This window comes from Mobula birostris, chromosome 1, assembly GCF_030028105.1.
Source record: "Mobula birostris isolate sMobBir1 chromosome 1, sMobBir1.hap1, whole genome shotgun sequence".
Taxonomy (NCBI): domain Eukaryota; kingdom Metazoa; phylum Chordata; class Chondrichthyes; order Myliobatiformes; family Myliobatidae; genus Mobula; species Mobula birostris.
In genome coordinates this window covers 25,461,463-25,474,753 of record NC_092370.1, presented here as the reverse complement: position 1 = coordinate 25,474,753, position 13,291 = coordinate 25,461,463, and the positions used below count along the sequence as shown (strand labels likewise).

Sequence of the window (13,291 nt, the reverse complement as noted above, 5' to 3'; positions counted from 1 at the left end):
AAGTCAGGGTACCAGTAAAAGCATCTAAGCCACAATCTTGAAACTTAATTGAGTTATGCCATTAGCATTACATGCAGCAACTTGTTGGTTCTAATAAGTAGGACAGATTTTGTAGATCGCAGTAATATATGTAACTTCTGTCTCAATGAAATATACAGCTGCAGTGCAAAACTTTTTCACTACTGTTTTTAAATATCCAAGATCTGGAAAGACAAGAAATCGTACAACTTCATCAGCAAGGGATGGTTTAAGGAGCGAATGTTGATTGAAAATTGAATGTGTAAAAGCCGAGACCACTGAGCAAATGTTACCTTGACTCCTTTCTTAGCTAACGAAGACAAAGAATGGATTGTGTGGAGTCGCACACCTAAGAGCAGGATTTAGCATTCTGTTGAATATACCACCTGAATAAGACCATAAGACACAGGAGCAGAATTAGGCCATTTGGCCCATTCAGTCTGCACCACCACTCAATCATGTCATATCCTTTTTTCTCCCCCTCCTTAGCCCCACTCCCCTGCCTTCTCTCCATAAGCTTTGATACCATGGCCAATCAAGATCCTATCAATCTCTGCATTAAATGCACCCAACTGTCTGGCCTCCATAGCTGTCTGTGGTAATAATTCCACAAATTCACCACCCTCTACCTAAAGAATTTTCTCCGCATCTCTGTTTTAAATGGACACTCGACACTCCTCTAACCTGAGGCTGTGCCCTCTTGTCCTAGACTCCCCCACAATGGGAAATATCCTTTCCACATCTACTCTGTCTAGACCTTTCAACATTCAAAAGGTTTCAATGAGTTCCCCTTCATCCTTCTAAATTCCAGCGCAACGAGTACTGGCCCAGAGCCATCAAAAATTCCTCATATGATAACCCTTTCACTCCCAGAATCATCCTGTGAACCTTCTCTGGACCCTTTCCAACGCCAGTACATCTGTTCTTAGATAAGGAGCTCAAAACTGTTCACAATACTCATGGTGGGGCCTCACTGGTGCCTTTTTAAGCCTCAGCATCACATCCCTGCTCTTATAATCTAGACCTCTTGAAATGAATGCCTTCATCACCGATTCAACCTGCGAGTTAACCTTTAGGATGTTCTGTATAAGGAATCCCAAGTCCCTTTGCATCTCAGATTTTTGGATTTTCTCCCTATTTATAAAATAGTCTGCACATTTATTTCTTCTACCAAAATGTATAACCATGCATTTTCCACTTCATTTGCCACTTTCTTGCCCATTCTCCTAATATGCATAAGTCCTTTTGCAGTCTTCTTGTATCCTCAACACGACTTGGCTCCACCACCAATCTTCGTATCATCTGCAAACTTGGCTACAAAGTCATCTATTCCATCATCTAAGTCATTGGTATACAGCATAAAAAGAAGTGGTCTCAACACCAACCCCTGCGGAATACCACTAGTCACTGGCAGCCAAGCAGAAAAGGATCCTTTTATTCCCACTTGTTGCTTCCTATCAATGAGTCAATGCTCTAAACATGCTAGTAACTTTCCTGTAATATCATGGGCTCTTAAATTCCTAAACAACAGAGACTACAATGGGATGAGGAGGATTCGGCGAATGTAGACTGGGAACAGGCTATATGGTGGGATGGTTGAGGAACAGTGGAAGACTTTCAAAGAGATTTTTCACAGTACTCAACAAATGTATATTCTAGTTAAAAGTAAGAATAGTAAGGGTGGGGATAGCCAGCCTTGGATAACTAAGGAAATAAAAGAAGTCAACAAACTAAAAATTGGTGCATACAAAGTCACCAAGAGTAGTGGGAAACTGGAAGATTGGGAAAACTTTAAAAATCAACAAAGATTCACTAAGCGAACAATAAAGAAAGGGAAGGTAGACTATGAAAATAAACTGGCACAAAATATAAAAATGGATAGAAAAAATTTTCATCATTATATAAAGCTGAAAAGGGCGGCTAAAGTGATCGTAGGTCCCTTGGAGGACGAGAAGGGGGAATTGATATAGGGTAATGAGGAAATGGTTCTGAAGGATTATTTTGTATTAGCCTTCATGGTGGAGGACATGTCTAACATGCCAACGAGAGATGTTATGGATGCAATGGGAGGTGATGACCTCAATACAATAGCTATCACTAAAGAGGTAGTGCTGAGAAAACTTGTGGGTCTGTAGATAGATAAGCCCCCTGGTCCTGATGGAATGCATCCCAGGGTACTGAAAGAAATGGCAGAAGTTATAGTAGAGGCTTTGGTGATAATTTACGAAAATTCTCTGGACTCTGGGCAGCTCCCAGTGGATTAGAAGACGGCAAATGCCACACCACTGTTCAAAAAAAAGATGTAGGCAGAAGGCAGGTAACTATAGGCCAATTAGTTTAACATCTGTATTTGGGAAAATGCTTGAAACCATCATTAAAGAAGAAATAGCGAGGCATCTGGAAAGAAATGGATGCATCAGGCAGATGCAGCATGGATTCAGCAAAGGTAGGTCCCGTTTGACAAACTTACTGGAATTCTTTGAGGATGTAATGAGTGCAGTGCATAGAGGGGAACAGATGGACATTATTTACTTGGATTTCCAGAAGGCGTTCGATAAGGTGCCACATAACCCTTATCCATAAGATAAGGATGCATAGAGTTGAGGGTGACATATGAGCATGGACAGAGGGTTGGTTAACTAATAGAAAGCAGTCAGCTGGGATACACGGATGTTACTCTGGTTGGCAACCAGTGGTGAGCGGTGTGCCGCAGGGGTCGGTGCTGGGCCTGCAACTGTTCACGATATACATTAACGATCTGGAAGAGGGGACCGAGTGTAATGTATCTAAGTTTGCTGATGATGCTAAATTAGGTGGAAAAACAAACTGTGCAGAAGATAGAGAGAATCTGCAGAGAGATATAGACAGTTAAGTAAGTGGGCAAGGGTCTGGCAGATGGAGTACAATGTTGGTAAATGCCAGGTCATCCACTTTGGAAGGAAAAATGAAGGAGCAGGTTATTACTTAAATGATAGAAAATTGCAGCATGCTGCTGTGCAGAGGGACTTAGGTGTGCTTGTACATAAATCACAGAAGGTTGGTTTGCATGTGCAGCAGGCTATCAAGAAGGCAAATGGAATGCTGGCCTTCATTGCTAGAGGGATTGAATTTAAGAGCAGGGAGGTTATGCTGCAACTATACAGGGTACAGGTGAGGCCGCACCTGGAGTACTGCATGCAGTTCTGGTCTCCTTACTTGAGGAAGGATATACTGGCTTTGGAGATGGTGCAGAGGAGGTTCACCAGGTTAAACCCAGATATGAGAGGGTTAGATTATGAGAACAGATTAAGACGCCTGGGACTGTACTCGCTGGAATTCAGAAGGATGAGAGGAGATCTTATAGAAACATATAAAATTATGAAAGGGATAGATAAGACAGAGGCAGGAAAGTTGTTTCCACTGGTAGGTGAGACTAGAACTAGTGGACATATTCTCACGACTTGGGGGAGTAGAATTTGGACAGAGATGAGGAACGGCTTTTCCCAGAGAGTGGTGAATCTGTGGAATTCTCTGCCCAATGAAGCAGTGGAGTCTACCTCAGTAAGTATACTTAAGACAATGTTGGATAGACTTTTGCACAGTAGGGGAATTAAGGGTTATGGGGAAAAGGCAGGCAGGTGGAGATGAGTCCATGGCCAGATCAGCCATGATGTTATTGAATGGCGGAGCAGGCTCAATGGGCCAGATGGCCGACTCCTGCTCCTATTTCTTATGTTCTATATTCTGAGCAGCTTGCCAAAGGCCTTCTGAAAATCCAAATATAAGACCATAAGATATAGGAGCAAAAGTAGACCATTCAGCCCATCAAGTTTGCTCTGCCATTCAATCATGGGCTGATCCAATTCTTCCAGTCATCCCCACTCCCCTGCCTTCTCACCATACCCTTTGATGCCCTGGCTAATCAAGAACCTATCCATCTCTGCCTTAAATACACCCAATAACTTGGCTTCCACAGCCGCTCGTGGCAGCAAATTCCACAGATTTACCATTCTCTGACTAAAGTAATTTCTCTGCATCTCAGTTCTAAATGGATGTCCTTCAATCCTGAAGTTGTGCCCTCTTGTCCTAGAATCTCCTACCTTGGGAAATAACTTTGCCATGTCTAATCTGTTGAGGCCTTTTAAAATTCAGAATGTTTCTTTTAGATCCCCCCTCATTCTCCTGAACTCCAGGGAATACAGTCCAAGAGCTGCCAGACATTCCTCATACAGAAACCCTTTCATTCCTGGAATCATTCTTGTGAATCTTCTCTGAACTCTCTCCAATGTCAGTATATTCTTTCTAAAATAAGGAGCCCAAAACTACACACAATTCACTGCAACATCCACTGCATTCCCTTTATCTATCCTACTTGTAACCTCCTCAAAGAATTCCAACAGGTTCGTCAGGCAAGATTTTTCCTTAAGGAAATCATGCTGACTTTGTCCTATCTTGTCCTGTGTCTCAAGTACTCCAGAACTTTATCCTTAACAATTGACTCCAGGGCTGGCTGGTGGCACGACATTGGCGCTGGACCCGGGAGCGGAGGTTCCCGGGTTTGAAACTAGTCTGGTCCGCTCCCCAGTACGCTTTCCATCCGTGCCGGGTTGAGTGTCGAGATTGCAACTCGACCTTGTAAAATAAAGGGAAAATACTGTGAAAATGTCTGTTTGAGGAGTTGCGCGCCACACAGTCACTCTCTCTCTCTCGCTCCGCGCCTTGTAAAAGCCATGAAAAAGACATCATCACGGATGCACGCACGGACACGCAGATGCACATGCACAGACAGGCACGCACACACGTGCAAAAAAAAAAATTGACTCCAACATCTTCCCACACACTGTCAGGCTAACTAGTCTATAATGTCCTTTCTGTTGCCTTCCTCCTTTCTTAAAGAGTGGAATTTTCCAATTTGTAATTTTCCAGTCCTCTGGAAACATGCCAGATTCCAATGATTCTTGAAAGATCATTACTAATGCCTCCACAATCTCTACCACTACCTCTTTCAGAACCTTAGGGTGCATTTCATCTGGTCTGGGTGAATTATGTACCTCTAGGTCTTTCACCTTTTTGAGCACCTCCTCCCTTGTAATAGTAATTGCACTCACTTCTCTTCCCTCACACCCTTCAACATCTGGCACACTGCTAGTGTCTTCCACAGTGAAGACTGATGCAATGTACTCATTTAGTTCCTCTGCCGTCTCCTTGTCCCCCATTATTATTTCTCAGGCCTTATTTTTCTACTGTTCCTATATCCACTCTCATCTCTCTTTTATTTTTTTATGTACTTGAGAAAGCTTTTCCTATCTGCCTTGACACTGTTTGCTAGCTTGATTTCATATTTCATCTTTTCCCTCCTAATGATTCTTTTAGTTGCTTTCTGTAGGTTTTTAAAAGCTTCCCAATCCTCTATCTTCCTGCGAATTTTTGCTTTGTTGTATGCCCTCTCTTTTGCTTTTACATTAGTTTTGGCTTCCCTTGTCAGCCACAGATGTACTATTTTGCCATATGAGGAATACATCTATTCTGCACCTTCTGTTTGGAGGCCTGTATATAACTGCCATCAGTGTCTTTTTACCCTTGCAGTTTCTAAACTCAACCCACAAGGATTCTTCTGATCTTATGCCACATCTTTTTAATGATCTGATGCCATTCTTTACCAGCAGAGCCATGCCACCTTCTCTGCCTATCTTCCTAACCCTCCAATACAATGTATAACCTTGGACATTCAGCTCCCAACTACAACCATCCTTCAGCCACAATTCAGAGATGGCCACAGCATCATACCCAGCAATTTGTAAAAGTGCAAAAAGATCATCCATCTTATTTCTTATACTCTGTGCACTGAGATATAACACTTTTGAGTCCTGAATTTGCTACCCTATCTGATTCTGCATCCCTAATGCACCGATACTCACCCTGCTGGCTGCAATTTTGTCCTATCATATAACCATATAAGCATGTAACAATTACAGCACGGAAACAGGCCATCTTGGCCCTTCTAGTCCGTGCCGAACTCTTACTCTCACCTAGTCCCACCGACCTGCACTCACCCCATAACCCTCCATTCCTTTCCAGTCCATGTAGCTGTCCAGTTTAACTTTAAATGACAACATCAAACCTGCCTCAACCAATTCTGCTGGAAGCTCGTTCCACACAGCTACCGCTCTCTGAGTAAAGAAGTTCCCCCTCATGTTACCCCTAAACTTTTGCCCTTTAACTCTCAACTCATGTCCTCTTGTTTGAATCTCTCCCACTCTCAATGGAAAAAGCCTATCCACGTTAACTCTATCTATCCCTCTCATAATCTTAAATACCTCTATCAAGTCCCCCCTCAACCTTCTACGTTCCAAAGAATAAAGACCCAACTTGTTCAACCTTTCTCTGTAACTTAGGTGATGAAACCCAGGTAACATTCTAGTAAACCTTCTCTGTACGCTCTCTATTTTGTTGACATCTTTCCTATAATTTGGTGACCAAAACTGTACACAATATTCCAAATTTGGCCTCACCAATGCCTTGTACAATTTCAACATTACATCCCAACTCCTATACTCAATGCTCTGATTTATAAAGGCCAGCATACCAAAAGCTTTCTTCACCACCCTATCCACATGAGATCCCACCTTCAGGGAACTATGCAGCATTATTCCTAGATCCCTCTGTTCTACTGCATTCTTCAATGCCCTAACATTTACCAAGTATGTCCTATTTTCATTAGTCCTACCAAAGTGTAGCACCTCACATTTATCAGCGTTAAACTGCAGCTGCCATCTTTCAGCCCACTCTTCTAACTGGCCTAAATCTCCCTGCAAGCTCTGAAAACCTACTTCATCATCCACAACTCCACCTCTCTTAGTATCATCTGCATACTTACTTATCCAATTTACCAGCCAATGATCCAGATCATTAATGTATATGACAAATAACATTGGACCCAGTACAGAGCCCTGAGGCACACCACTAGTCACTGGCCTCCAATCTGACAAACAGTTTTCTACCACCACTCTCTGGCGTCTCCCATCCAGCCACTGCTGAATCCATTTTACTACTTCAATATTAATACCTAACGATTGAACCTTCCTAACCAACCTTCCGTGTGGGACCTTGTCAAAGGCCTTACTAAAGTCCATATAGACAACATCCACCACTTTACCCTCGTCAACATTCCGAGAAACCTCTTCAAAAAATTTGATAAGATTTGTCAAACATGACCTTCCACGCACAAATCCATGTTGACTGTTCCTAATCAGACCCTGTCTATCCAGATAATTATATATACCATCTCTAAGAATACTTTCCATCAATTTACCCACCACTGACGTCAAACTCACAGGCCGATAATTGCTAGGTTTATTCTTAGAACCCTTTTTAAATAATGGAACAACATGAGCAATACGTCAATCCTCCGGCACCATCCCCGTTTCTAATGACATTTGAAATATTTCTGTCAGAGCCCCTGCTATTTCCACACTAACTTCCCTCAATGTCCTAGGGAATATCCTGTCAGGACCTGGAGACTTATCCACTTTTATATCCCTTAAAAGCTCCAGTACTACTACTTCTTTAATCATAATAGTTTCCATAACCTCCCTACCCGTTTCCCTTATCTTACACAGTTCAGTATCCTTCTCCTTAGTGAATACCGAAGAAAAGAAATTGTTAAGAATCTCCCCCATCTCTTTTGGCTCCACACATAGCTGTTCACTCTGATTCTCTAAGGGACCAATTTTATCCCTCACCATCCTTTTGCTATTTATATAATGGTAGAAACTCTTGGGATTTATTTTCACCTTACTTGCCAAAGCAACCTAATATCTTCTTTTAGCTTTTCTAATTTCTTTCTTAAGATTCTTTTTACGTTCTTTATATTCCTTGAGCACCTCATTTACTCCATGCTGTCTATATTTATTGTAGATCTCTCTTTTTTTTCGAACCAAGTTTCCAACATCCCTTGAAAACCATGGCTCTCTCAAAATTTAACCTTTCATCTGCCTGTCCTTCCTGACAGTCTGACTGCACACTATCTTTGCTTTTAACTTTTATCATCAAAGTACATATATGTCACCAAATACAACTAAATTAAAATTAGTCATGTGAGGCCACTAAGTGGAAACTCCAGAAAAGCCTCTACTGAATATCTTTGGTATTTCCTCAATAAATATATCACATCCAAAATTTTACTATTGACTGATTTAACTGCAGTATCAGCATTGACCCCTGCTCACTTTTTGAAGACAGTCAGAAGATATTCAATAAAAATCTTGCTCTTGTCCCCCACTTCCATAAACAACAACTTTTCGATCCCCAAAAGAGCCATATGAGCAGAAATAGGCCACTCAACCCATCGAGTCTGCTCTACCATGGTTGATTTACCATCACTCTCAACTCCATTCTCCTAACCTCTCCCTGTAACATTTGACGCCATTACTAATCAAGAACCTATTAACCTTTGCTTTAAATATACCCTCTCAAACTGCAGGGTGAATTCTATCATTCATTGCTTCCTAAGGGTTCCTTTACCTTAAGCTCACTTCTCAAATCTGGCTCACACAAAATCCAGCCCAGAATTGCCTTTTCCCTTATAAGCTGTTCTGAAAGGCCACCTCGTAGGCATTCTACAAATTCTGTCTGTTCGCATCCAATACAAACTGGATTTCTCTAATCTACTGCATATTGAAATTCCCCTGTGACTATCGCCCATTGTAATTTGTACCCCACATCCTGACTGCTGCTTGGAGCTCTGTATTTATACTCCCATCAGCATCTTTTGACCTTTGTAGTTTCTTAACTACCCACAAAGATCTTACGTCTCCGGATCCTATGTCACCTCATTCTAAGGATTTGATTTCATTACTGTATTTACCAACAGAGCCATCCCACCCCTCTGCCTATCTGCCTGTTCTTTCGATACAACGTGCATCCTTGGATACAGCCAACCCTTTCCATAATTATTCTGTCGTCCTCTTGCTCTTTATGGAATTATAAAACTTCCTTTGGCTTTCTCTGATTTTACATTACTCATAGCTTTGTCTTTTTTCATAACAATGCTAATTAAATTATAATCATAACTACAGAGCTTTGCTCTGATTTAGAACTTGAAGCTATATCCACATTTGTCAGGCTTGTTATGTACTGGTTAATAAAGTTCTCTTAAATTTTGTGCATTTCCACTTCTTACATTGATTAGACCCCAGCTAATATTAAGCAGCTACTTAACATATTCTTCTCCACCATTCATATTTTCTTGTCTATGTCACAGGCGGGAAAAATCAGTCATGTGTCAGACTTTTATTATAATTTTCCTGCCAGCCGTGGCATATTTTTCTGAGCGTATTCTAATGGGAACAAATTTCAGAAGTACTTGTAATTAAATCAATCATTTACACAGTACAAAAGGAATTTAATTATCTTTTTTATCCTTTAAGTTTATTGTTTGGTAATTAACCTGAACATTAAAATTATTCTTAATTGGGACTTCTGTTGACAGCAACGCAAATATTAATGAACAGACTCAATTGTTTGAACAGCATTAAAGTCAAATATATAATTCAGGAAAATATTAATTACACACAATGCATATTTTATATGTGCACAAGGAATAGAAAAACATACAAAAGTCATGAAAATGCATTGTTGCAATGTTTATATTAATGAATTTTAAATAGTAATTAAATAGGACATAATCTCCCCCTTCTATTGTTCATCAATCTTCCCTGTACATCTTATATATGCTTAAATTGCAATTATTTTTGTGTACAATTTTATGGTAATTAATGGGGGATAATTTGCCACTGAAGCTGTAATAAATGACAAATAATCACATATGTTCATTTCTAGCAGGACCGAACCAAGGAATAAGGATCTTTATTCAGCTTTATGCCACAGCTTGCTGACCTGAGGGCTTACTGCAATATCTTCATGAATGACACTGGTTGTCTCAGTAAAGGGACTGATCCTGGGACATTACAGCTCCGTTAATGGCTGCTTAACTTCCTGCAGTGATTTTTTAATGTCACCGTACCACATTGTGTAAAGTAGGTGCAGTGACACTCATTATGAATGGATTATAATCTGTTAACTGAAAAATGATTTTATATTCCCTGTCAGGGAAAACACCTTAAATGCTTCCCCAGTAACTACATGGAATAATGTTCCTCAACGTCCTTTAGCCAAGAGGTTCCCAACTTGGGCTCTGCAGACCCCTTGGTTAACGGTAGGAGTCCATGGCATAAAAAAAAAGTTGGGAATACTTGCTCACTAGCTATTTTGGCTGTCTGAACTAGTGTAAGGTTCAGAGAGAAAAAAAGCTCTAAATTGAGGATTTCTGGAAATACTATCTTTGGCATTTGGAAGAGATAATTCTGTCTGCCAAATGATCAATCTGTTGCCACATCTAAGCTCACAAAATAAATCTATCCTGCAGAAAATCTTTTACTGTCTACAAATTTGTATGAATAATGTGCTCATAAATAAATTAGGTTCTGTGATTCTGAATTGTACTCGGGATTCATACATTCTCATGTTACTTCCACACGTTCGTTTTACTTCTGCTGTCTCTGGTCTCACTGATTATAATTGTTGTATTTCCACAAATACTTACGTAAACTTAAAAAATGATGCACTGTGAATTATTCAAACATAATTACGACACTGAACATTGCCACTGCCTAAAAGATTTTGGATTCAGAAATTCCATCATGGAGATCCATGTCCCAGTCAAAAAAGGTAGGAGGTTTTCCTTTTCTTATTCAGTGAGATAAGTAACTGATAAGCAACTGGAATTCATTTTGCAGGTACCCTAGTTTCTGACAGAATTTTCTAATACAACGGATTCCAGTTAATCGGGCCATCGGTTAATTGGGGCAGCCACTTACTTGGGACAACTCTTAAAAGAACAAAAACTAATTGAGGAAATAGCAAGAACCCCTTCATTTATATGGGACACTGTGCTGCTTAATTGGGACAGGAACTGTTGCCGAACAGTTTCTAATTAGTATCAGTCTTGTGCACTAGTGTGGCCGTTAGACACTACACCGTGCTTAGAGCAGTTTTTAAATAGCTTCACACATCAAAGTTGCTGGTGAACGCAGCAGGCCAGGCAGCATCTGTAGGAAGAGGTGCAGTCGACGTTTCAGGCTGAGACCCTTCGTCAGGACTAACTGAAGGAAGAGTGAGTAAGGGATCCCTCACCCTTCCTTCAGTTAGTCCTGACGAAGGGTCTCGGCCTGAAACGTCGACTGCACCTCTTCCTACAGATGCTGCCTGGCCTGCTGCGTTCACCAGCAACTTTGATGTGTGTTGCTTGAATTTCCAGCATCTGCAGAATTCCTGTTGTTTGCGTTTAAATAGCTTCACTTGGTTGTGTTTGTGTTCAAAAAGTAGTGATCTTTGTTACTGATGGTTGGTGAGTTGCAAGCAGTAAGACAGTCGTGGTTTCAAACATTCAGGCTTCAAGATGCCAGAAATGGCTGGGAATGAAAATGAAACAATTTTGTTACTTCAACAAGTTAGGGACTATGAAGGATTTGAATGTACCGACAATCATCTTGAATGTTATAATGAAAAGGGAGATTTGGAGGATGCAATCTTCGAAAGCATGATATGAAGGCAGTCCATTATCTGCACCAGGTGTCTGCACTGATTTTGTTCATTTACAGTTGATCGAAAGAACATGGCAGCACAAACTGAGTGAATTTCTTTGTGGATAACTAGTGGGAATTAATACACAGTTTTATAATAATGTAGTAGTTTTGATAGTATTCTTAATTGTTCAGTATTTCAATTAAATACATAACTTGTTATTCAGTTTGTCGTTTATACAGTATACCTTTTTAACAATTTCCAAGAAACTTCAGCTAATTGGAGCAGCCGCTTAATTAGGCCAAAATGTACTGGTCCTAATGTATTCCAATCAACCAGAGTCTGCTGTATTCATTTGTAGTGATCAATGTATTTACCATATAGAAAGAGGTAGAAAGATTACCTTTACATGCATCAGGTAATATGTATCAGATAATAAAACAAAATAAATACATCAACTTAAGTTGATAATAAATTGCCAAGTTCCAGAAGTAGTTCCCAGGTTCTTAATATTAAAATAATTTGTTCAGAAATTAGAACGTATGCCTGAAATAAAGGTGCAAATTGAAAATTCCAGGTACATTTACAATTAAAATACACAGTCATTTGTGTCTCTGTTGAAAGTAATACATTTGAAATGAAAATCAAATTAGCAGGCAAAAGCCTGGCTTGTATCACAGTAGCCATGCCAGCTCAATACTATGACAGTCAGCCAATAAGGCGGCAGAAACTGGGGGTTTCATTTTTTTTTTTTACCTCTTCTTTAAAGATTTTTGCTTGTAGTTCACAACCAGGGAGAGTCTGCACAAAGTCTGCAACCTGAATATAAAACACAAAAGGAATATTTATTTCAAAATATGAAACAAGATTGGTTGTATTGTCTCTGGACATCTATGATTTCCACGATGTTTTGTTGTTGACGAAGTATTTCCGAAATGTTTGTCGGCTTTGAAGGATGTGTAGGAGTGGATATGTGTACAGCTCGGATCTACCAGAAGCAATGGATGGTAACCATCTCACTTGTTTACAGTTGCTGGTTGAGAAATGATCACTGAATAGAAATGGTGATTAAAGCATTCCTCTTCACTGTAATTAGCGGAGTTCCACAGGGATCTGTGCTGGAACTTCTGCTGTTTGTGATGTATAGATATATGACCTGGATGAAAATGTGGATGGGTGGTTAGTAAGTTTATGGATGATACCAAGACTGGTGGAGTTGTGAGTAGTGTAGAAAGACTGACAAAGAATACTGTGCAATATAGATCAGTTGCAGATATGGGCAGAGAAGTGGCAGATGGAGTTTATCCCAAATAAATGTGAGGTCTTGTAGGGCAAATGCAAAGAATAGTACAAGACCTTTTACAGTGTTGCTGAGTAGAGAGGTCTTGGGGTCCAAGTTCATAGCTCCATGAATGCGGCTACACAGGTCGAGAATATGGTTAAGAAGGCTTATGGAATGCTTGCTTGTACTAGTTAGGCATTGAGTTCAAAAGTCAAGAGGTTATGTTTCAATTTTATAAAACTCTAGTTAGGCTGCACCTGGAGTATTGCATACAGTTCTAGTCACCCCGCTATGGGAAGGACGTTGAGGCTTTGGAGAGGGTGCTGAAGGGGTTTACCAGGGTGCTGCCTGGTATTAAGGGCATGTAGTATCATGAGAGGCTGGACAAACTTTGGATGTTTTCCTTGGAACAGCGGAGGCTGAGGGGGA

General features: G+C 40.4%; 1 protein-coding gene across 4 annotated transcripts in view; it reads right to left on the bottom strand.

Annotated features, from left to right (window-relative positions):
* Nucleotides 1–13,291, bottom strand: part of LOC140195107 (lethal(3)malignant brain tumor-like protein 4) — a 402,850-nt gene that overhangs the window by 2,198 nt on the left and 387,361 nt on the right. For all 4 annotated transcript variants that reach the window (XM_072252853.1, XM_072252873.1, XM_072252862.1 and 1 more), the window contains one exon: nucleotides 12,337–12,399. In XM_072252853.1, coding sequence (XP_072108954.1) covers nucleotides 12,337–12,399 — 63 coding nt within the window. The remainder of the gene's footprint in view (nucleotides 1–12,336; nucleotides 12,400–13,291) is intronic.